The 26731-nt window shown below is 38.4% G+C and overlaps 1 protein-coding gene across 1 annotated transcript in view; it reads right to left on the reverse strand.

The window, feature by feature from the left end:
- Positions 1 to 26731, reverse strand: part of Apbb1ip (amyloid beta precursor protein binding family B member 1 interacting protein) — a 103378-nt gene that overhangs the window by 61387 nt on the left and 15260 nt on the right. The window contains exon 2 of the mRNA XM_078023271.1: positions 1094 to 1165. Coding sequence (XP_077879397.1) covers positions 1094 to 1165 — 72 coding nt within the window. The remainder of the gene's footprint in view (positions 1 to 1093; positions 1166 to 26731) is intronic.

A 26731-nucleotide genomic window follows, 5' to 3' on the forward strand; every position in this document is an offset into this window, starting at 1 on the left:
AATCAACCATGGTCCCATGAAAATCCCAGACTCTGCCAGTCAAGCCAATACCCACTGGCTGTAAAGGGAGTAAATGGTCATATTATGACCATCAAAAGGTCATAAATGTCCACTCACACTCTTTCCTCATGAGAGGGAAAAGAAAGCCCTCATCTGCAGAAACTTGGCTAGTGCCCTAACCCACCTTCTGACCACCACCCTTCCACAAGGGCTTTACCTTTTGTCTCTTCTTTTATAGAATAAAGACTGTCATGAATTTTATAGAGAATGTACATATAACTAACTTTTTTTTCCTAAAAAAGTCTTTGAAAATGCAGACAACTCATTTATGTTGTAGAAAACTCAAGATCCCTGCCTTCTTTAGGAATATTGGGTTATTTTTTATTTTGACCTTTTTGTCATGACCCGAGTGTCCTCCGAGTCAAAGAAGCATTTGTGAGCACATGACAAGATGCTCTAAAGCTCACCAGACTTTGAGACCTGGGTCAGTGGCCTTGGGTCTCTGGCTGCTGGGCTCCCGTTGACCTGATCGCTGAGTCAATGTGGTCTTGGTGACACCACTTTTCTCAGCCCTATAGCCTATGGCTGAGTGGCCTTCATGCTCCTTTGAGGGAACCAAGTTTTGAAAGTTCTGACAGTCCACTCAGGGGGTCATAATTACTCCCACTTAGTCCTTTAAAATGTAACAGTCTCTCAAAGGTTGGTTAAAAAAAAAAAACTTCACAAAAGATGATGTCATGTTCTCAGCCAGTCTTTATAAAGTTAACCACAGGGAAACTACTAGGTAGTGGTGGTCAGAGGAGGAAAATTCCTCCACTGGACACAGTAAGCATTAGAATTTCCATAACAGAATGCATGAGAATGTATGTATGCATGTGACCAAAATATTAAATAACTGAACTCAGAACGACAGAATCAGCAAGGAGTTTTACAACCACCTCCCACCACTGTCACAGTTATATCAAGAATATGTAATACAGAAGGTTGTCAGTCTCCAGCATTACTTTTACATACAGCACTCTTGTCAGATAAAAATCAAATTCTGTGATCCCACTTCCCTCCTCACTTTGCAGTTAAACAGCGGGGAGTTTACCTGGGTTAGAAGATCCATTTCTCCCAGCAAAGTGCTGAACATTTGGTCTATGTCGTCGTTTGACTCACCCATCTGAAAAAGGAAGAAATCCACATATTAACAGTCTCATAAAATATTATCCTAGGATAATCATCAGGTTGCTTTTTTTTTTTCCAAGAGCCCCATCTGTAGCAGGCAAGATGGGAAGAGAACTGTATGGAGAGGAAAATTCATGTTGCCCTGAAGTTCCATGCCTGACCATTATCCCATGTGCATGGTGCAAGACCACGGAGCCAGACCTTGAGAACTCCCACAAAGTGAAAACAGAACTTTGCTTTTATAGACTAAGCTAATCTCCTTGGAGCCAAGTGGATAAAGTGGACATCATTTTGGGATTCATGTCACCATAGGACACCTAGATATAAAGCAGAAAGCCTATGGGTATGAGAAGTGTAGACCTTCACCTCATTTAAAAACTTACACAAAAATCTTACTTCAAGAATGATTCAACACATTACCAAGTGATTCCCTGCTTTCCAAAGATATCTCTGAAATAGCAGCTTTTGCTACATTTATTTGGAAACACTGGGTCTTTTAGAGAACTCAAAAGGCCATACAGTCAAGGAAAAAAAAAACATCATTTTTTTGAAACATTATAACATTTCTTTGCCTAAACCAAATGAAGCTATTATCCCACAGAGGAAAGTGTTTTTATAAAGTAAGTAGTGGCCTGGTTCCTTGGGGGATGTAACCAGCTACTCTCTTTCCTGATATTTTTGGCAAGACTGGGATGAGAAATCAGGAGATAGGACCTAGCTGAAAACCACAGCTTAAAAATATTCATATTTTTTTTTCGTACTGAACATATACAGATATTTTTCTTGTTATGATTTTCTGAAAAATATAGCATAACAACTATAGTTACATACTACTTAATAACATATGATTTCTTTGGTCAAAGACAGATTATCCATACAACCAAGGTCCTCTGATTGTATTGCCTGATGATGTTGTAGCCATCTTTGTATGACAGGTATTCTCATGACAATAAAATTGTCTAAAGACACATTTCTCAGAACTTATCCCTATTGGTTAGGGACGTGTGACTGTATTTTCATATATATATATATATATATATATATACATACATACACATATATTTATATAGTATCATGGCATATGTGTGTGTGTATGTGTGTGTGTGTGTATGCAATCTAGAGATGATTTAAAGTATAGAGGAAGATTTGGGTAGATTTTATACAAATATAAGAGACTTGAGAATCCTTGGATTTGAGTATTCACAGGGGTTCCTGGAACCAATCCCCCACAGATGTTTAGGAATGACTATATTTAAGCCAAACAATATTTACCTGAATGTGCTTGTGTTTTAATATTTTACATGAAAATTATAAAACAAATACATATATGTATATACACAATGATATAATAATTATCATATACTCACTGTTCAACTTTGTTATCAATTCATTGCAACTTTAATATATACACACACATATTTATATATATACATATATATATTTTCACCCCAGTAGATTACTTTTAGACAACTTTTTTTTTCATAAATATTTAGTATGTAGCTCTATCAATACCATAACCAAAATATTACTATATCTATAGGGGTGTGTGTATTCAAATTAAATTATTTGATGAAATAGGCTAAGCCAAGGCAGATTTATTTTTCCTAAAATAAATCATCCTAAAACTTATAGTTCACCCTTGTTCTGATTTAGATATAGGTATCCCCCAGAAGTTCATGTGTGGGATAATGCAAGGATTTTCAGAGGTGAAATGATTCGATTATGAGTCTTAACGTAATCAGTGGATTAATCCACTGATGGGGATTAACTGGGCTGTAGGCAGATAGGATGTGACTGGAGAAAGTAGGTCACTGGGATGTGCCTTTGGGGTTTATATTTTGTCTTTGGTGAGCAGACCTCCCTGCTTCCTGGCTGCCACGTCCTGAGTTACTTTCCTCTCTCCTACCCTTCGGGCACGATGTTCCACCTCATTTTGGGCTTAAAGCTGTGGCTGATCATGGACTGAGCCTCTGAAACTGTGAGCGAAAATAAACTCTTCCTCTTCTAAGTTGTTCTTTGTCAGGTGTTTTGGTCACACTGAGGCAAAGCTGACTAAAACGACCCTTTAACAAGATGTCAAGCTAATACTTCAGCTGTGCCACATTTTCAATTTTAATAGCACTAACCAATCAGAGCTGCTCTCTTTATAAAATATTTATATGGAAGCTTTTGTCCTGCTGACTCTGCTTTCTTAAAAATGACACAAATGATTTTTTAAAATATCCCAATCTTTGAAAGCAAAATGATGTAATGATGATGATGATGATGATGGAAGAGCTGTTTCATAAGCCAGAGTTGATATCAAAACATTTAGGCCCACTACGGTATTGATACACAGCAACGAGAAGAGATGAGACCTTAAAAACCATTTGACGGAGCAGTGTAAACGTGCACCCTGCAGGGTGAGTGCTTAATCATCCCAGTTTACCCTTGACAGTAATTTTGGATTTATCACATAGGAAATCTGACATGATAAAATTTCCTTGCTAGGGCTGGGGATGTGGCTCAAGCGGTAGCGCGCTCGCCTGGCATACGTGTGGCCCGGGTTCAATCCTCAGCACCACATACCAACAAAGATGTTGTGTCCGCCGAGAACTAAAAAAAAAAAAAAAAAATGTTGGAAATTCTCTTCTCTCTCTCTCTCTCTCTCTCTCCTCTCCTCTCCTCTCACTCTCTCTTTAAAAAAAAAATTTCCTTGCTAAATTTTCCTATCATATATTTTCTTCTTTCCCAATGTTAAGAAGGAAAAGTGATCTTCTGTCTCTCTCGGAACACAAAAGCTACTCTGGGCTATAGTTACTGAATACATTCGATAGCAATTTCAAGTTTTAAGTTTGTATGTTTTATATTAAATATGAGATATTTTCTAGATCACCCTATGTGGATTCCAGTGGAGGAAGTATCTGATAGAGCCCAGGAGGGCAAAACTGAGCTGTCCAGGAGGGACCGGTGCACTTGGACAGAGAGACATGTGAATCCAAGGAAGCCATTAGATGAATGCTCTGAATTAGACCACATAAGGTAGACAGATGAGCACCCAGGTACAGAAATGACAGGTAAGGCACAGGCCAAGGTCTATGTGTGCAGGTCTGAGAGTCAGGGAGGTTAAAAAAATTTTTTTTTAAATGGCTGGGATGCAGCTCGGTGGTAAAATGCCCTGGGTTCAATCCCCAGTACCAAACAAAAACAGAAACTTAGAGGAAACAAAGATGATCCAGGTAATAAGGAGTCTGCTATTGACGTGTTGTTCTCTCAAACCACTAAATTTGGAAAAGCATTAAAATGATGAAGAATAAAATCTTGAAAGGAAATGACACAACCATGAGTCAGAAAAACCCACTGAATCCACAGACTTTAGCTTCTGAGCCTATACATACCACACTGATGTATGGTGGGTCAGGGACACGCCAGAGTGAATCATCCACCTAAGATGGAAATAACTCAGGACAACAGCACCTTCGCGTGACTTCTCCTGAAATTCTCCTTACATTCATCTGGTAAAAGTACTCCCCTCTGCCCTTTCATTCCTTTCCCTTAGAGTCTGCTACTGAATTATTAGGAGGAGTCAACATCAAAACTGTGCTGTAAATCTATAGGGGTAAGTAAATCTGCTTCCGAATGAGTCACGGTTCAAAAGGTTTGTGTCCTTGGTAAAAACAACAAGACATTTCAATTAAAGGCGATTTTTAACAAAAATCTGTATTAATCTGCAAAGTCAACCTTCTTACATGATTACTCTCCCTGCATTCCTTATTTTTGGAATGAAAAAACAATATATATATACATAATTTTTAATATATAATGTATAAATATATAAAATATGTATATGTAAAATATATATTCATTCTCTCTCTCTACACACACACACACACACACACACACACACACACTCACACAGTGTGTAAAAGTAGGGTGTGTGTGTTAATATGCGTGGTATTTTCTAAAGGTCAAGAGAAAGAGAGAAAACACCCAGCCCTGACAGCCAAAAGTGTCACACTCGGGTTAGTGCTGGGGTGGGGAGTCCTAGGGAAGCAACATATTGCAAAACAAACCCTGTTGACTGGGTGGAGTTAAAATCCTTTCATGGGTATGTCATTTCTGAGTTCATTTTGTGTCTTGGGGAGAACAACAAATTGCTGATTAAAGGAGAATTGGAATAGTACTTTATCAGATAGATTTTGTTTTTTGCCTTTGGGAAAGGTGATGAGTGGGATGGGAGAAGCTGTCTATCCAGGCCAAAATCCTGCCTTGAACTACCTTGATGCTCAATAATTCCCAAAGTCTCAAGTGTCTGGGCCTCAAACAGTTTCTCTTGTCTGCATAAATAAACTTTGAAAATATATACTTTGGAACTCTAAGGTCTGGAGGCATGGTTCAGTGATAAAGCACTTGCCTGTCATGCATGGAGCCGGGTGTTTGATTCCCAGCATCATACACCAAACAAAATCTATCCTAAGTATTCTGACATATACATTTGATGGGACGCCTGTTTATGTTAACCTCACATAGTTAATTAAGTTTGGATGCAGGTTTCATTGTCTTTTAAGTTAGCAATCCCAGCCATGATTTTGGACCAAGGTCAGGGGTAGCCCTTAGCATATCTGTCAGAGTAGCTGGCCTAAAAGTGGCCATTTTAAGGTCCCATTGGCATTTCCATCCAAGCAAGTCCAGCTCAGTATTTCCTTCCCATTCATTCTCCTCCCACATGCCCTAACTTGGCTAATGGTCATTCATCACTCATTAGTTTGATTTAGAAACTCTGGTATAGTGCTTTGCTCCTCCCATTTTTTTCCCCCATCCCATGAGTCAGGAAATCCTCTTGGTTTTTCCGGTGGAGAACTTCTCCTTTATTGTCACTGTCAGCCTTAGTTGACCTTCATCAGCTCCTCCAGCCGCTCTGACTCCACATCAGTTCTCATCACCACTGCCACAGCTGCCAATTTCCAACAGGAATGTGAATCTCTCCCTCTCCTGTTTGAAAATGCTCCATGGCTGATCATGAAGAAGTGGAGAGAATTCAGGTGCTCAGCATGTCTTTCAAAATCCTTCACGATTTTCCCAAACCTACTTTTCAACTCCAGCCATTTAGGACCAATGAACATTTTTTTTTTAAATCATTCTTTGTTTAAAACCTTTGCATTTGCAGGGCACATGCCTATAATCCCAGCAGCTTGGGAGGCTGAGGCAGGAGGATCACGAGTTCAAAGCCAGCCTCAGCAAAAGCAAGGCGCTAAGCAACTCAGTGAGACACTGTCTCTAAATAAAATACAAAATAGGGCTGTGGATGTGGCTCAGTGGTTAAGGGCCCCTGAGTTCAATCCCCAGCACCTAAATAAATAAATAAATAAAAATCTTTGCATCCTTGAATATGCTGTTCCCTTCATGTAATATCCTCTGTCCATGTTTCCTTCATAAACCCTAGTTATCATTCAAAATCCAGCTTTTATGTCAAGACTTCAAAAGTGTCTTCATATCCAATAGTGACATTTGCTATCTATTGCTCCTAGAAAACTTATGAGTAACTCCTGTCCCCAGAAACAACCTCAAATAAGGCATTAAACCCTTCTTTAACCTGAGTTTCAGTTTGTTTGTCTGTAAAGTGAAAGAATAATAATCCATGATCCGTAGGACTTTTGTATAATTTATATAAAATAGCATACGGTGCTTGGCATAAACAATCATAGCATTTACCATGTGGAATCATACTATTTTAGTTACTGTTCTAGAATCTCTTATAAAACTGGAAACTATCACTATGTAAGGATCAGATCTTGTTGATCTTTGTGTTAAAAAATGCTTTGTTGAAAGCCCAGAGAGATGAAGTAACTTCCCAGATTAATGGGAAGATCTGGGGCCAGAGCCCAGGTCACAAACGGCATGGAAATGCTTTCCATTGCTCCTCTGGCCATACTCTGCACATGGTTCCTATTGTACTGCATCAGAGATATGGTGGACAGTTCTTAGAGCCTCCAAATGCCATGTTTCCTGCTACTCTCACGACAAGAGATCGAACCCAGGCCTCACACATGTCAGGCAAGGGCTCGACCACTGAGCTACATCTCCAGCTCTTTTTATCTTTTATTTGGAGACAGGATCTCACTCAATTGCCTGGGCTGACCTTGAACTTTCCTCCTCCTGTCTCAGCATCCCCAGTAGGAGGCTGTGTCACGGCGCCTGGCTTCAGTAAGGATTTCTCTAAGCTGCCATCACAGCTATCGGTTTGTGAAATGTCACTCACTCTGTCACCATTATTTCTCTTTATTTGGTGCTTTCCACATGAGTAAATTCTGACATTTATAAGACACATTTTGTTTGGAAACACAAATGTTTCATTGGGGTTACATATATTCAGGCCTGAATTGGTTTTTCAAACTGAAAGTTTTAGTTGTTTTGAGAGAAATTCTAATAGCCACCATGCAACACAAGTGGCATTACCAATGGCTTTTCTTTTCTATACAAATCTGATGTCAATTAATACTTCAAGCAATAAATTAATGAGCCATTATTTAATAAATAAAAACAAGTCACGTTTTCTAAGTTCTTTTAATTCATCATGTGTATATATATATGTATATATATATATTAAATATTTTTTAGTTGTTGATGGAACTTTATTTATTTGTATGTGGTGCTGAAAATCGAACCCAGTGCCTCATGCATGCTAGGCAAGCATGCTACCACTGAGTCACAACCCCAGCTTTCATGTGTTTATATTTAAATTTGTTAATCTGTAAGAATAATAATGAAGACACAGGAATGAATACACACATAAACTTGTTCAAATACTGCTGTGTTACATACATATGTAATGATTTCTTGCTATGAACTGAATTTTGAGCACAATAGTTTTTGATGAAGGGTCTGAAACTAAATTTTTTTTTGTAAAAACACTTACTCTATTAAATATATGACAAATTTTTTTGCAAGAAGAATTTTTCATAAAGCAGAAACCAATTAAAAAGATGGACTACTTGGGGCTGGGGATATAGCTCAGTTGTTAGAGCACTTGCCTTGCATGCACAAGGCCCTGGATTCAATCCCGAGCAACACACAAACACACACACACACACACACAAAAAAAAAAAAGAACTATTTTTCATTTTGGCTTTCTTAAAAAAAAAGTGGTCCTAACAATTTCTGCAAAAAAGTCAAAAGCTTGTTAAGACTTTTTTTTTTTCCTCTTGTGATTGCCAAATTTTGGCTTTATGGAAATGATGTATCTAGTGGCAGCAAACATTGATATAACAAACAAATATTATTTACATTTTTATAATGGAGCTTATCTCAAAATCCTGCTTTCTCCATATCATCAGATTAAGATATTAAACCCAGGGGTGGCATCAGCTCATTTGAAGGGTTGCGAAGCTCATCTTTTTTAGCTGTGCTTGCAGTTAGGCATAGCCTTTTCTTGGGATGTGGTATGTATTACCAATAATAGGATGAAAATCTTAGAACAATAAGAATTAAAGACAAAATACTTGTGAGTAGAAGTCAGGGATATGGATGTATTAAAATGGGTTGGCACAAGTCACAAGTCACAAAGAAGCTCAGGCAGGTTAGATTGGTCACTAATATTTTATTAGGGCAGTTGCTATCTATCTGCAGAGAAGCCCCCACTCTTGATTCTGTGCATGGCTGTGGGTTGAGAGGAAAGGAACCACCATTCCCTGCATCCATCTGATCTTGATAACAATAATAACTAGTAAGTATCAGCTGTTCTCATTCTCTGCCAGGCCATGTCCTGATACTGAACGTGAACTGACTGCTTTTAGTTGTCCTTACTCCCTGGGCAGAACACTTATTTTCCATGTTGCACAGATGAGAAATCCCTAGGCAGCCAGAGGTTAAGTGGCTTGACCAAGGTTTTTAAGTCAGTCAACAATCTATTAAAGGTTTTAGGCTTAAATAAATGTCTGTAAGACTTCCTGTATTTCTCCTTGTCAACATGACAAACATTAAGTATCTAGACTTTATCTGTATACCATATTTCCATTTTGAAGATGGTTAAAGAACCAAGGGTGCATCCTGGCACTGAGCCTGGTATCATTTTTATCTTATAGGTAAGCAGTGTTTTGAGTCTATAATTAGCTCATTAGAGCCAAAATATAACTAGCATTAATGAGAAAGAAGGTTAAAATATCTGAGGCTCTCTCAGTATCAACTTAATTTGATTCCAAAATTATTTTTAAGTTTTAAAAAAAACTAGGTAGTAATATTTTTTTTCAAGTAAAAAATATCAACCTGTTACAACAACAGATGTCACAGAAGAGTAAAACTTAAAAAAAATATGTTCATGAAAGGGATCTTATGTACAGTAGAATCCAAACAATCACATGTTAGGTCAAAGTTCTGAAGTTGCTAGGGTAAAAAGTGACTGGAAAATAACTTAAAATATTGAATTTTATCTGGTTCCTTCAGTGTAGTATTTTTTTTTTCAAAATGCAATGAAAGCACTTTATCAAGAGGAAGTGGTTCACAGAATAACATGGTTAAGGTTTTGCAATGTTTGGGGGCGGAGGAAGGGGAAGCCTGAGTTTTGTGTAGCATAAAACAGGAAATAGAGGCATCTCTAAAATTACACATAACATCAAATTAATTCCCTGACAAAGAATGAAGATGAATAAATCACTTGGGCCTACTTAACCAGCTTTTCCCATTTCTGAGATCAGTGAAAGAAAATCTTAATAGGTTACCAAGTAGTCACTGAGTTAACAGGAAAACCACAATGGACATATATGATCAGTACAGCCTGACAATCAGTCACAAAGGAAATTAGTGTGGACAGTACACATACGAATGTGTATAGGCATGTAAAAAGATATGCAAGACAACAGAGTTCTTTTACAGGCAATACTGTCGTGGCAGAATTTAGACGGAAAAAAAAAGTAAAAGAAAAACGAAAAACAAAAAGCAAAAGAAAAAGTCATCATGAAAAGACATGATTGCTTTCAATAATTTAAAAACCAGTGATGCGGAAATTCTTAGAATTTGGCACAGGGTAAAAACACACACACACACACACACACACACACACACACACACACACACACCATGAGCTGGACTGTTCACATTTTTGAACAGGATGACTTTTAGATGTACTTATTTCCAAATTGTTTTGATTTCATGTGAATGCAAGGTGTGGAGGGGTAGAGTGTGGTGCTCTGCTAAGTCAAGCTTCTGAGTTGGTAAAAAGTTAGATGACTCAATAAGACCTGGAAATAGCTGGGCACAGTGGTGCAAGCCTAATAAACTCAGCTATTTGGGAGACTGAGGCAGGAGGCTTGCAAGTTCCAGGCCAGCCAGGGCAACTTAGCAAGACCCTGTCTCAAAACAGAAAGGCCTGGAAGTGTGGTTCAGAGGTAGATTGCTTTTCTAGGATGCACTAAGGCCCTGGGCTCAATCCCCAGTTACAGGAGGCAGAGGAGGGAAAGACCCAATAATATTCTAACATAACTCGTAAGTAAAACAGCATGTGACACAGGCAATCTGCGGTCAGGTCGTAGGAACATCATCTTCTCCCATCCATCAAGGGTGGCTTTTTCTCTGGGAGACAATTTGTAAACTAGTTTCACTTGGATATACAGGAGCTAGAAAGAATGCTCCTCACATTGAAATTTTCTTAAGTTCCCTTTGTCTCTTTAAGGAATGAGGAACCATTTTTGGATCAGCTATGACAAAATCAAAGCAAAAACATAATTTAGGGCTTCTTGAAGAAACAAAAATAGAAAGTATTCCATCTATGCACTTTAAATGAACTTTATGGACATTAATTTTCATAAACAAAACTCTTGTGAATAATTAAGTGTATTCACTGTTTCCTGCTTGTCTCTATTTTCTTTCGAATCTACTTCAGCTAGACTTTTGTCCCTTCTATGTCACCAAATTGTTTTTGTCAATGGTTAATTCCTAGTCAGCATTTTACATAGCATTTAACCATACTGACGGCTCCCTCCATATCCAGGGGATCCACATCCACAGATTCAACCAACTGTAGGTCAAAAATGTTTGGGAAAAAAATCACATCTGTATGTGATATTTTTTTGATCATTATTCCCTAAACAACATAACAACTATTTACATATACATTTACATTGCATTAGATATTATAAATAATCTAGAGATAATTTAAAATATACGGGAGGATGTATGTAGGTTGTGTGCAAATACTATCCCATTTTATACAAGGGCCTGAGCATCCTCAGTTTTTGATGTCCATGGGTGGCCTGGAACCAGTCCCCTGTGGATACCAAAGGATGACTGTACTTTCTTCAGTTGGCTTTCCTGACAGCTTTCTTTCCTGCTTTTTCTCCTAAAAGAGGCCAATTTACCTTGAAGGTAATAAAGCTTAAATTTCAGGCCTTATGCAGACCCCTTATGAGACTGAGTTTCTCTTTTGACATGCAACAGCAGCAGGAGACGCTGTTAGCCTGGTGGTGTCCCAGGGCTTGGGATGGGGCCAGAGGGCTACTAGTACTACCTCTATAGCAGCTGGGTTCTAGCATGATGAACATTGAACCCCTTCTCTGATTCCAAGGAGAAGATCTGAAGGAGATGCTACCTGGGGGTCACCTTGAGCCAGGTTTCATGACTACTTTATATGGCTCCTAGGACCCACTGAGCAGTTGGGATGAGGTGGGAATGGATGGCTGTCTGGCCTACGGCAAGCCACAGGTGCCATGCCACGTTTAGCCAGAGCAAAGACTGTGGTTCTCTGAGGTCTTACCAGAGCAAGAAACCACAGAGGAAGTTACAGATGAGGCCTCACCATGGAGAGATGCCATGCTAAGGCAAACGCCTTTTCTAAACTATCAATCATCAGGACTAATTTTGAGCAACCCTGCTGGAGGAATGACGGAATTAGTTAATACCTCTACAGAAAACTGTGTTTCAAATTCACTCTCATAGGGAAGACCCGGAAGCTAAAAATGTAGAAAACATGTTAGTTCATTAGTAATCATAAAATTAAGAATGTTGTTTGATAGATACTTTTATGGCATTTGTTAGTTTTAAAACAATTTTAAAAAATTTATGGTGTTTGTTAGTTTGTTGTAATTTCCTTCCTTTTTAAAAAATATTTTTAGTTGTAGACGGACACAATATATTTATTTATTTGTTTGTTTGTTTGTTTGTTTGTGTGGTTCTGGGAATCGACCAGTGCCTCACATATGCTAGGTAAATGTTTTACCACTGAGCCAGAACCCAAGCCTTGTGAATTCCTTTCTTGCTCTAAATATTTTATTCACTTTTTGGGGAAGTACTGGGAAGAAGCCCAGGGCCTCATGCATCCTAAGCACATACTCTACCACTGAGCTACACCATCAGTCCCTAAATATTTAATTTTGTTCTTAATTTTTTTGTTCATCATTTTGTATTCTTTTTCGAAGAGAGTCTCCCCAATTGGGTAGGATTTGGGCCCTGGAGGTCCTGGCTCTGTTCCTGGCAACCTCACCAGCTCTCCTTTCAGCTTCCTCGTTGGTTCCTCCTCATCCTCTCTGACCTCCTAGTTTCTCTCTGGCCCACCTACACTCCGGCCTAGGAGGTCCCATGCTGACTCGTGGGTGGCTTTGCATACCATAAACGTGCAGCCTACTCCCAAGGTATCCTTAGCTTGAACATCTGCTTCATCTGCTCAGCCATCGACGCAACACCACCCTCACCCCACCCCACCCTTTGCCTCATGGATTTTATCTCCTGTAACACTCTGTTCACACGGGCCTCCGTGAACGCGGAAAGCACGCACTCTGCATACGCCCTGCTCTCTGCCTGGAACACCTGTTCCCCACTTAAAGAGCCGCTTTCTCTCTGCCTTCGGGTGGTGCTTACGTGATCCTTCCCTGACCTAGTTCAAAAAATCAGTTTTTTCCCCCCATTCTTCCATTCCCTGTTTATCTTCTCTTCCTCCTCATCAACTAGACTGGAAGCCTCATGAGGGCAGAGAGTTGGCTGCTTTTGTTTACTGTTGTATCCAGAAAACAGAACAATGTAGATATACAGTGTAGATATGTGATAGGCACTGAGTGAACATTTGTTAAATGAATTGATAAATTAAAAAAAAAATGATTCACTTAAGGTCCATGCAGGCAGGGGTTGAGGCTCTTGCTGACCTTTGTGATCCCATGGTGAAAGGTAGTGCCTACCTGGTCATGGAAGACTTTCAAAAGTATTTGGCGAATAAGCAAATAACGTAAGAGAGAGAAATAGAGAAGAAATGAAGGAAGGAGAGAGATTTAAAAACAGAGAATGGTTGAACAGCCATCATGGTTGGTGGCAGTAACAAGGAATGGATGTCACTACCCTTGGATGGGAGATGCTGGAGACCACGATAGTCATCCACGTGTTTAGTCTACTCTGCTCCAGAGTCAAGCTACAGGACTGGTGGAAAGGAAGATGGCTGAGTAAGACCCCAGATGCTCAACAGACTACACAGTAAAACTGTACAAAACACAATACTTAGCACTCATCAAGGAAATATTTTAAGTGAAAAAGTCTGGTTGACACAACTTTAATAGAATGATCAAACTTAGGATCATCACCGGTGGGACAATGTGACACCATGTGCCTCTGATGCGACTGATACCTAGGGCACAGCCTCCCCCGTATAGCACTGCTGTCACAATGGCCAGCCAGTTCCAGTCAAGAGGAATACTGAGGAGAAATTCAAATGGAAGAACATTCTTCAAAACAAAACAAATGTTCTAGACTCTAAATTAAAAAAAAAAAGAAATTATTGGAGTCATTTGGAAAGTCTGAACATACTCTATGTGTTAGAAAAAAAGGATTCAATTTATTTAAATTTCCTGAGTGTGATAATTTTACTACGGTAATGGTATTATGATCATTTTGGTGTGATAATCATACTTCACAAATGTTCATAAAAGGGAAAAATAGAGTGAATGTGGTAAAATGTGAATAATGACTGAATCTAGGTGGAAGGTGGGTGGGTATTTGTTGCACTCATCTTTTTTTTTTTTTTAGATTAAAAACTTTTCAAAATAAATGGGGGAAAAAAAACCAAGGTAAATAGACCTGAGTTCAATAAAACCAATCCAAAAGGAGGAGGAAGAGGAGAAAAATGCAAAGTAGAGGCAGGCAAAGAGTATGTAAATGAAAAAAGTTAATCTCTTCCATGAACTGTATGTTATCTCATCTAATTCTCATAAAACCATGTGGAAATAGATAATATCGCTTCCTTTTTTTTTAGATAAGGAGGGAGTTTGAGTGACATGCCCAAGATCACATAGCTGAGATGTGGTTGGATGGGATTCAAACCCAGGTCTGGGCTCCTTCTTTACACCACTTCTGCCTTCCTCAGAAAATAAGCCGGGAAGATAATGACTCACAGCAAGAGAAGTGTGTACAAGAAAAACACAGGTGGGATGTACCCTTAGATATGCACAACACTCTGCTGAGACATTGCACATATTCAAACACACACAAAGGCAAAGGAAGGGGAGAGGCCAAGGCACACAGCCACACAGAAGGTCAAACAGAAACAGAATTTATGGAGCCATGTTTCCATCACAGAGAGGGTCTTTCATATCACTCTTTCTAGAAATTTCTAAAACAACATTGTGTCTTTGTAGTCATGATGGTGGATGTAACATACTATTACTTTCCCTCTATGACAGACACAATAACCACTTTTCTTTATAAGTACTCAGCCTCAGGTATTTTGTTACAGCAACTGAAAATGGACTACTACAAAGAGGAAGGAGGTTAAAACATTTTGACCTTGATATCTGTTTGGCTTTGGCAGAGAAGATGAATATTTTCTAGTGGAAGAAAGATTTCCCTGTGTGATTAGTAAAATTCTTAAATAGCTGAGCTTGGGAATATTAGTATTTAACTTCCAGGATTATAGAGGGAGTATTTTCTAAAGATTACTAACAATTGAAAGTCACAGTCTTGTCCATTTCTGGAGTAATGAAAAGTAGGCATGCCCATCAAGGCTTGAGCACATTTTTCAAGCTTTGCTAGAAGGCACTATATAGCCTCTGTTAGGGGCAAGATTGTCACTTTTGACAGTTAATGAAGACCTGAATTTACCATAATACTAGTCTAGGACTGATGGTTAGTTTAATGAGTTGTTTTAAATTGCAAAAAAATTCACAAGTTGCTACAGAGTAGCAAACAAACAAAATCCCCACTAAAACCAAAAGGAAAAATAAATACAATATATTTCCTTTATTCAAGATGCATGTTTTTATATTTTAATGCTTCTGGAATCAGGATAATTCATGTTGTAGAAAATCTATCTATCCCAAGCATAAGTAATCTAAGATATAGTTTTTCTCAACTACTTATATAGGAGCTGAGTAGAGCAGAATCAGTATCTATTCTTCTAATTGTAATCCAGATGCGTTATTTGCATTGGCAGTTGTATTAGTCTGCTTTCTGTTATTGTGACAAAATACCCAAGATAATCAACTTAATAAAGAAGAAGGTTTACTTTGTCTCATGATTTCAGATCTCGGTTGCCTGGCCTTGTTGCTTTGGCTGTGGTGGTATAGTATACCATGGTGGGAGCATAGAACAGCTGAGGCCTATTCATTACAGGGCAGCTGGGAAGCAAAGAGAGAGACAGGAAGGAGCCAGGGTCCCATAATCCCCTTCAAGGGCCTTCCTCTATTAACCCAACTTCCTTCCACTAGACCCCACCTCCGGAAGGTTCTTTCACCTCCCATTAGGACCCAGACTGGGGACCAAGACTTTAATATGTGGTCCTCGGAAAACACATATAAAAACTAAAGCAGTGGTATAGAATATACTGTTCAATTATTAATTTAAATTTGATCCCAAACCATCATTTCAAAAGCTTTCCGAAAGATCAACCTGGAATGCAAAGTCACCATTTAAAAAAGTCTACTGTTTCCAGGCCAGGCCAGCCCAAGAAGACAGCAGAAATCTCCAGAGCACTCAGAATGTAATTTTCCAAGTCAGAATAGATTGATGTGGCAGATCTATCCATCAAGAAAGATGATCTGTCAGGTACTACAGGCTGACCTATCTAATGCTTCTGTTGGAAACTGAGAGAAGTGGTTAAACCTCCAGTAATACATAATCCAGTAGTGAAATAAACCTTTGTGTTTAATCCAACAAGAAGTACAGAAAAATCCATGACATTCTTTAATAAACCTAAAAGTCATATTGTGGACTTTAAAGATCATAAAGAACAAGACTATGGCTCGGCGGATGAATAGCTGAGTATGCTAGCATGCTCTGCTTGCCTTAGGATTTTTAAATTCTTAATTTGACATAGTTAATGATACTAAGAAGAAATGATATGTGACTCCCTAATTAACAGTATGCTATTATCTCTGAAAATCTCTCTGAACATTTAATATAGCATCCCTAACCTCCGCAAGAAAGTGTTAATGAATTAATGAAGGAAATATGATAACAGTGGTGAGTGGTTCTCAAGATGCTAACTGAAAAGTGACCTTTGGTTTCAAGCCCACAGATAACTTCCCTGGTTATCTGTGGAGGAGCGTTGAGGGTAGAACCGAGCACCTTCTGCAGCAGGGGCTGGGGATATAGCTGAGTGGTAGAGCATGTGCTTGGTCTCTGTGAGGTCTTGGATTTGATCCTCAGGACCGCAAAAAAAAAAAAAAAACATGAATGGGAAATAAGAGATAATAACAGCAACAGCTTTCTGAGAAGGTGTGGTCCATACCATCCATGGCAATGGTAAACCCTCTCCTCTCCTTTCTATCATTTGAGATTCTTCCAGAGTCCCTTTTGTTGCTCCAGGCATCCTTCACGTGGATGCACGACACCATCGTGTAATCAGCTCTCTATTACTGGAAATGTGCAGCTTACTGTTCTTCCCAAGGTTGTGTGGTCTCAGCCAGACGTTTTAATCTGCAGGACATTTATATGCAGCATGACTTGAGGATAAAACTGAAAATGTCAACCTTCTTTTTTGTTTCTGTTGGGGAGAGGGATTTTCTGTGCTTTTGTTTTGGCCAACTTTCTGCACCTGGCACTTGAAAACCCCAAAGGATTGTGGCTGTTCGTAAAGATACCAGTCGAGTATGATAAACTTGGGAGTTAATGTGCTCAGCCAGTTATTTCTCTGTATCTGAAGGTCTGTATGTATGGCCACTTCTGTGACTGCTAGTGGCCCCAAATATATTAGGGTGATACATGCCATGGAAAAAAGAATTATTGATAGAGAAGAAGGATGGGAGGGAAAGGGAGGGGCAAGGGATTAGCAAAGATGTTGGAATGTGATGGACATCATTATACAAAGTACATGTATAAGACTTGAATTGGGTGTCAACATACTTTATATACAAACAGAGATAAAAAATGTGGTATATATGTTATTAAGAATTGTAATAAAACAAAATACATGTATAAAGGCATAAATTGGCATGAACATACTTTATATACAGAGATATGAAAAATGTGCTCTATATGTATAATAAGAATTGTGATGCATTCCACTGCTGTAGTGTATTTAAAATAAATCAATACAAGATAAAAATAAAGAAAGAAAGAAAAAGACAACCTAGATTTCTCTTCTTCTTTCTTTCTTTAAGTGCTCTACCATCAAGCCACATCCTCTGTTCCTCAGTTTTAATTCCTTTCCTGAGTTTCTTAGTAAATATTCTCTCTTCTTTCTCAAATGTGCTACTGACAATACTTTTATTCTCTTGTTTTGAAGGAAGAGAGGACTGCATCTTTACTCCCCCATATTCTAGGTGATTCATTCCTTAAAATAAAACAAAATTAGTATGCAATATTCTTCTCCTCCATTGCCTTCCATAAGTTTTCCAAGGTTCAATGTGAGGAATCCTATTTTAATCACATTTCATTTGTGACATGTGGACCCATCTAGATGAGCAGGCCACACTCTAGGGAACCAAATAAGCCACCTGGAACCGACCCGATCTCTGCCAGAGTCGAGAACAGAGTTCAAAATCCAGTGCTGCTACTGGTGGGCTGGGTAACTTTGGGCAAGTTACTTAACCTCTCAATGTTTGAGTTTTCTTAGCTTCAAGAAAGGTGTGATAATGAATTACTTCGTGGTGTTGAAGTGAGAATTCTAGAAATTAACACATCTTTGTGAAGTACTTAAAATAGGACCTGGCTTAGATGGGAGGGCTCAGGAAATGTTGCTCTTAATGCCATCCAGCCATTGAAGCTGCAGTCATCATTTATCCCTCCTGGACGCCTGGAAAGTTGAGGCAGACAGATACAGGCTGAGGACAGTGACTCTGGAGAAGAGAAAGACGGTGACCCCAGCATGGCCTATTAGATTCCATCTCCTGATGAACAGGTCCCTCCTCCCTCCACCAGGGAAATCACCCAGTCCCACAGTTGTAGTTGGTTGTGGTTGGTAGGGTGGGGGAGGTCATGATTAAAAATAAAAGGAGAGGATTGAAAAAAAGAGAGAAACAAACCAAAAGGACTCTGTCTTTTGAGACCCAAAGGAAACCAAGAGCTCAGGTCTCTGCTCTGTGGTTTATGTTGGAACTATCTAGATTAGCAGCTAGGCCCACACCAGATGCACAACAGTCAGAAGAGGAAGGCAGGGGCTGCCACTTCAGGAAGGGTAAAAGTTAAACAGCCACAGGAGCAACATGCAGCCTGGGGGGCAGCACCAGCCCTGCAGCTGGGAGCCAGGGCAGGTGCAGTAGGAACCATTACCATCCCTTCTGCACAGGACAGTCATATCGGTGAGATACACCCAGGACTCTAAGAAGCAGAGAAAGCTTAATACCTGGGTGTGTGGTGAAGCCTTTGAGGGTGGCGGGAGCAGGGGCTGTTACTTAGTTACTGTTATAATAACAATATTTCCCAGTGATACTTTAGGTCCCTATGACCTAGAGAAACAGGATGCATAAACACATACACAACGATCACTTGTTTATTTTCACATAAACGAGTTTATCTGTGCAGAGATGGGTCAGAATTTCAGACCGTGTTTTTTCACTTCTGAATTTACTTATTCATTAGCTCAGGAGGCATTCATGGAGTACAAGCTCTCGGCCAGGAAATTGCTAGACACCATAACTTGAATGTATGTTAAATGAATGAATAAAGTTGAAAGTATAAAGAGGATCAAAGGCACAAAATAACTTGCACTAAACAAAATAATATAAAAGGCATAAATAAAATAATAAGGGACCAGAGAATAGAGACCACTAATTGTCTTGAGGGGAGGACTTATTCCTGGCAGCCTAAGGAGATGGGTAGATAATAAAGCTGTTAGGATCATATGTAAGGATTTTGGATCCTGAAAGACCTGAGTTCTTCACTGGTTTAATGACTATGAAATATTGGGTAACTCAGACTTAATAGAGCCTCAAAGTCTTCATCAATAAAATGAGAATATTTCACTATAAAATGAAGATATTTCCTCCTTCAATGCTCAGAAAGTGGCAATAATGGTTTCTATTATTATTGCTATTGTTCTACAGTTAGTACATGAATCTTATAAAGACAATACCAACACCCGAAAGTACATCAAGGTAATTAATCTAGTGAGGCCAAAGCTAAGCTTTGGGCTGGGTTTTGCATTTTCTCCACAACAGTGGTTCTCAAAGCGTGGCTTCCCTGACCAGCGGCATCAGCCTTATCCACTTCTGAAAATGAAAATTCTTGAGCCCCATCTCAAAACTACTAAATCAGAAACTAAGGGGTGGGGGAACCAAGCATCTGTGTTTTAACAAAACTTCCCTGTGATTCTCTTGCATGCTAAGACTTGAGAGTCACTGCTTTACAATTTAGGGGGGAAAAAAAGGAAAGCACAGAATGGGAAGGGATTAAGAGAACCAAAAATTTAGCCACCACAAAAATTGTTTTCTGTTTTATGTCACGAACAAGGAAAGACGGTAGCACTTATAACCTCTATTGTTGCAATGTTGAAAACATATTAGAAACCATCATGCATTTTTTAAAAATATTTTTTAGTTGAAGATGGACACAATATCTTTATTTATTTATTTTTATGTGGCACTGAGTGCTCAACCACTGAGCTACAACCCCAGCCCCTATCGTGCATTTTTATTGTTTATAAGTTCAGAATGAAAGAGAATCTGGTGTGAACCTACATATTGGGACATCAGCCTCATTTTTACCAATGGTATTCCTGCTCTGGGCAACTGCAGAACCTCTTGAAGCAAGTATTCACTCAATTCTATCACATGATGAAGCACTTTCTTTATTATTACAGAGGCATATTCACTATATAATGATGATGGTAGCTGGTGGTTTTAAACTGGACCCTCCGTTCTTTAACACTTCTCTCATTAAGAAGTGGGTTCTACATAGACCCTACACCTAATAGAAGAAAAAGCAGGCCCAAATATTTATCACGTTGGATTAGGCCCTGACTTTCATAACAAGACTCCTAAATCGCAAGAAATAAAACCAAGAATCAATAAATGGGACAGATTCAAACTAAAAACCTTCTTCTCTGCAAAAGAAACAATCAACGAGGCGAAGGGAGAGTCTACAGAATGGGAGCAAATTTTTACCACACGCACATCAGAGAGAGCACGGACGCAAATCAAAACTACCTTAAGATTTCATCTCACTCCAGTCAGAATGGCAGTTATCAAGAATACAAGCAATAATAACTGTTCACGAGGAAGTGGGGAAAAGGCACACTCATATATTGCTGATGGGACTGCAAATGGTGCAACCAATCTGGAAAGTAGTATGGAGATTCCTTAGAAAACTGGGAATGGAACCACCAAATGACCCAGATATCCCACTCCTTGGCCTATACCCAAAGGACCTAAATATAGCACATTACAGTGACACAACCACATCAATGTTTATTGCAGCACAATTCACAATAGCCACACTGTGGAAGCAACCTAGATGCCCTTCAATAGATGAATGGATAAAAAAATAAAACTAAGGTAAATATACACAATGGAATACTACTCAGCATTAAAAGAGAATAAAATCATGGTGTTTGCAGGTAAATGAATGGTGTTGCAGAATATCATGTTAAGCAAAGTAAGCCAGTCCCCCAAAACCAAAGACCAAGTGTTCTCTCTGATAAGTGGATGCTGATCCATAATGGGGGGAGGGCATGGGAAAAATGGAGGAACTTTGATTGGGCAAAGGGGAAGGGGTATGGGGGCAGGAAAGATTGTGGAATGAGATGAACATCATTACCCTGGGTACATGTGTGATTGCATGAATGATATAACCCTACTTTATGTACAACTAGAGAAGTGAAAAATTCTGCTCCATTTGTGTACAATGAATTGAAGAGCATTCTGCTGTCAAATATAAATGATTACAGCAAATAAACAAAAACGAAGAAGAAGTGGGGTCTGTGTCCTACAATCTTGAATCTGAGCAGGCTTGTGATTGCTGGGATGGATGCAGGATGACAGCAGTGACATTATGTGACTATGGAGGTCAAAGATGTCAGAGAACTAATACGAGCTAGCTCAGCTGTAGCTCATCTGAATTTCTGACCCACAGAATCAGTAACTGTAATAAAATTATCTACTGAGTTTAGGGTAGCTTGCTATGCAGCAATAGAGAAATGAAACAAATAATCCTAATACTACTTCCAGAGCACCTACTATGCATTTGACAGTATGCTATGCTTTATGTGTTGTGCTTCTCATCCTTTCACATCCTTTCCACAGATCTGTGAAATATATTATCCCATTTTGCAAATGAAGAAATGAAGCCTTGGAAAAGACTGGCATTATGCAAGGGCATGTATCTAGTAAACAGACAGTTTATATAAAAATTCAGTGCATAAAATTTAAAAAAAGTTAGTCTTTAGCAGAATAAAGAAAATTAGGAAATAGCAAATATTACAAATTAATAATGACATTATTATATTGTCTTTGCTTTAAAAATATTCATGCCTAGCTGGGCATGGCTGTGCATACCTCTAATCCAAGTGGCTCGGGAGTCTGAGGCAGGAGGATCACAAGTTCAAATCCAGCCTCAGCAACTTAGCAAGGCCCTAAGCAACTTAGCGAGATCCTGTCTCAAAATTTAAAAAAAAAATTAAAAAGGGCTGGGGATGTGGCTCAGTGGTTAACTGCTCCTGGGTTCAATTCCTGGTACTGAAAAAACAAAAAAACAACAACTTCATGCCTTTTCTATGAAGAATGGGTATTTACCCATCAGAAGATGTAAAAGCTATTAACTTATTATTAATTACAATTAGTAATTATATTATTGTAATGTATAATACATAATGTCAACATTAGTGACCAATATGATTCAATTTCTTTCACCATAATTATAAGATGTTTGTCATGAAAAAAATGCAGAACTTTGTGTCCTTGAATAGGCCATTTGGCTAGCAATTTACTTGCCTGAGTGTCACTAACAGAAAACTAGTTAAGATCTGAGCATGTTTTTGAAGCAAAGAAATGTGCTTATCAGTTCAGTGGACATCTAATGATAATTAACAGCTCTACATGAGCTGCTTCATTTTTGGGGGGTAAAGATACTTACACACAATTTCCCATGAGTGTCTTTATATATGGAAAACAAGAACCTTCACACCTGATCTTCAGTATAGCATTTTCTACTTCTTAAGGTCTGGAGAGGAAATAATGTGCTTGCAAACACTGAAGGCTAGAGATTTTATTTAGATCATTAAAGCTAATTATCTATTTAATTCATGTGTCAACAAAATAAAAACAGTAAGTGAGGAACTTGGAATTATCCTTGGTCATCATCCCAGTGGTACCGGTCGGGGATCTGCTCTATCAATCATCAGAAAACATACTAGGTGTGAATGTGACCTATAAATTAAAGTAACTTAAAGAGCATGTTAGCACAACCAGAAGTTAAAATAAAAAAAAATTCCACTGTGAATGCTAGTCATCAAAATGAGGGGAAAAGACTCTTCTCCACTTTACCTTATGATGGCTCTATTTCCCCCAAAATTGCTGAGGTATCAATTTGAGGAGGACAGTTTGAACTAAGTGCATCGCAACGCTTCCTTCTCTTGACTAGACTCTAAAAATTCTAAGTGAAAAGAAGCAGCAAACTAAAATGAATGCTTTGCGTACTGCTTGATGGGCAAATTTTATGATGGTTATTTCTAAGATATTGTTTGACGTGTCTGTTTTTGGTTACTCTGCTTAGTAACTTTTTACGAGTCTTTTGCTTGTCATCAGTTAATTATTTTATTTAATTCTCTGGAGGTAACAACTGCAATTAAGAACTTAGCATTATTTGTCTTGGTTCAGAATGATTCATCATTAAAATTTTCAGCCAAGAACAATTTGTATTTTGTTTATACGAATTATGGTAAAGACTAAACTAATGTTTTATAGAAACCGATACTAAATAGTTGGCTTACAAAATTATAACCTTAGCAATGATGGCACATTTCCTCTATTTGATTAATTAATGAGCCCTAAAATAAAGATATTACAGAGGATGCAAGTAAAAATAAGGTTTGTTTTATTAGTTATTTATTAAAAGCTATTAATACACATAAAATCTCAATATATTCCCTAAAGGAAAAAAATTAAAATGTAACATAAATTAATAATAAAGGATCAAACAAATAAAAGCTCCTTAAATAAAAGCATCTTATAGAACATGTCTAGCATTTTATATAACAGAAAAGAAAATTTCAAAAGGATAATATCAAACAATCTAGAAAGTAATCATAGTAAAAAACACATACACACACATCTTCATAATTTCACCAGCGCAAATTTGGAGGAAATTTTGGAGAAAAAACAATAGTGAAAGCAGACAATAATTGAAGCAGAACAGTTACAGCAAAGGAATGAACTACATAATGGAATGTAAGAGAATGAAGAAATACATTACATAATATCGAAGAATTATGTGCTTTATAATCTTACCAAAATATAAAACATAAAATGAAATACAGTTTTAATTTTGAGGGAATAGCACATTCTAGAATTTTGTGGCTACTTTATCACTCATAACATTTTCTACACTACAACTTCCAACAATACCTGATATAAGATATAATGTACTGAGGGGCAACTTAGGTGTCTGAGGCAGACACTGAAAGAAAAATGTGGTACTGGAAAATATTTGATTAGTTTTTTGGGGTCAGGTGTTCATGAAATTTTTCAGATACAATTTCAGTAAAATTTTAAAGTAACCATTAAAAGCCCTTGCACCTCTGGTTTATAAATTTTCCCTGTTGTCCAAGGGGACTGTCTTGGCAAAAGATAGTAAAAAAAATTCCCCAGATTTCATAAGTATGAATAAAGATGCAGCTTTACCACTCTCAGGAGTGGCAGCAAGTTTTCCTTTCCAAAAAGAAAATTTTAGTCATTTGAGATTTGATCTACAAATTTTAGTCATTTGAGATCTAATCTTCCCTGATCTTTCTTTTATATTATAATTATTTTTTTAATATTTATTTTTTAGCTTTTTTCTTAAGGTGGACACAATATCTTTATTTCATTTTTATGAGGTGCTGAGGATGGAACCGGGTATCTCGTGCATGCTAGGTGAGCGCTCTACCACTGAGCCACAACTTATAATCATAAACCAGCCCTTATAATTATTTCTGTCATCTGATATTGCTACAGAGTGAAACAGGAAAATCTTACTTATCTTTTTCTCCCTATCTTGCTGCATTTTAAAGCCCTGCAATTTTATTTCCCACTGAATGCAGGGCGTTTGCACCAGGTGGTCCCACAGAGGTTTTATGCAGCCAAGTCCTCTTCCAGTCCCCCTTCCCTACCTTGTCCAGAAGTCCCCTGGTTTGCCAGAATAGATTGAGAGACAGAGATTCAAGCCAGAGGTTATCTTGGAAACTGGGGAGAAAGTTAGTCCACACAGGGACTAGATGAAAATCAGCTCCTGGGTCAGGAGGAGTAGACAGGGCAGTGAATCGAGACTGTGCCTGGGTATCTGGGCAGAAAGCATGAAAACCAAATTGAGAGAGTTACCAGAATTATGGAACTGAAACAGAAACCCACAATAGGATGTGCAGATGAAACGGAGGGAAGCAAAAGCTTGGAGAAGAAACACAGTTGTGCTGATTCCACAGCTGGGGACATCTGCAACGTCCAGGTTCAGCCTGGTCACCCATGCTGCAGGTGTCTAAAAAGAGTCACTTAAGACACAAACACCCATCTCCCCAGATAATCCCCTCTCAGCCAAAAAAAAAAAAAAAAAAAAAAGAAAAGAAAATAAACAAACCAGGTCATATTTATTTATCTTGACCTACAGTCCTAGATCATTCTTCCTAGGACCTTTACCTGTTTCTGAGGTCCCCAGTCTGATCAGGTTGTCTTGTCGACTTAGCCTTTCAAATGCCCTTGAACCTGTCTCTTTCTTTTCCTAATTACCCTGAGGGTTCAGGTCCTCCATGTGACTTTAAAGACTCCTTAGCTTATTGTCTGTCTCCCTACCTACCATCTCTCCCTTTTAAACCAGCTTCTAGAATGCCACCAGAGTGTTCTTCCTAAAAGCCAGTTTGGTTCACATTCTTTCAATTAGCAAAGTTTTATGGGGGCTCTCTACTGCGTGTAGGATTTACTCTAAACGCCTTAGTGTGACTTTTTTATTTTTTAATTGTCAATGGACCTTTATTTTTAATTTATATTCAGTGTTGAGAATCGAACCCAGTGCCCCACACATGCTAGGCAAGTGCTCTGCCACTGAGCCACAACCCCAGCCCAGGACTTTTAAATTCTTTCACAGTTTCACTCCCATTGTCTTCAACTTCATCTTTCAAATACCCATCCCATTCATCCCCTAAAACCTACTCTATTCCAGTAACTACCATTTTGTCCTTCTCTGGAACACCAAATGCTTTCATTTCAATGCACTGAATACAGAGCACAGATTGCTTCTATTGCATCTTTTCATCTTAGTGGCTCTTGGAAATGGGATTCTCTTTCTATAAATTTACCTGTTCTGGACACTTCATGTAAATGGAATTATATAATATATGGTCTCTGACTTCATTTATTTAGCCTAATATATACAAAGTTCATCTGAACTTTGTATCATCATTTCAATTATTTTTATCAGTTGATGGACATCTGGGTTGATTCCATTCTTCAGCTATTAGAAAATATGCTGCTGTGAACATTTGTGCACAATTATTTGCATGGACATATGTTTTATTTTCGATTAGGACTTTCCAGAATGAAATTACTGTGTAAAATGGTAACTCTGCATTTAACTTTTTGAGGAACTAAGAGACTGTTTTCCAAAGCTGTGGCATAATTTCACATTCTTCTAGCAGTCTATATAGATTCCAATTTTTCAACAGCCCTGACAATACTTGCTATTTATTATCTGTCTTTTTTTTTTGGGGGGGGGGCGGCTGCCAGGGATTGAACTCAGGGGCACTCAACCACCGAGCCACATTCCCAGCCCTATTTTGTGTTTTATTTAGAGACAGGGTCTCACTGAGTTGCCTAGTGCCTTGCTTTTGCTGAAGCTGGCTTTGAACTCGCCATCCTCCTGCCTCCGCTGAGTTCACAGATATGTGCCACCTTGCCTAGCTATTATCTGTCTTTTTGATTATAGCGTGAAACAATATCTTGTGTTTTTTATTTCTATTTTCCTTATGGTTAATGATGTTAAGAATATTTTCATATAA

The sequence above is a fragment of the Ictidomys tridecemlineatus genome, chromosome 10, assembly GCF_052094955.1.
Source record: "Ictidomys tridecemlineatus isolate mIctTri1 chromosome 10, mIctTri1.hap1, whole genome shotgun sequence".
NCBI classification, from domain to species: Eukaryota; Metazoa; Chordata; class Mammalia; order Rodentia; family Sciuridae; genus Ictidomys; species Ictidomys tridecemlineatus.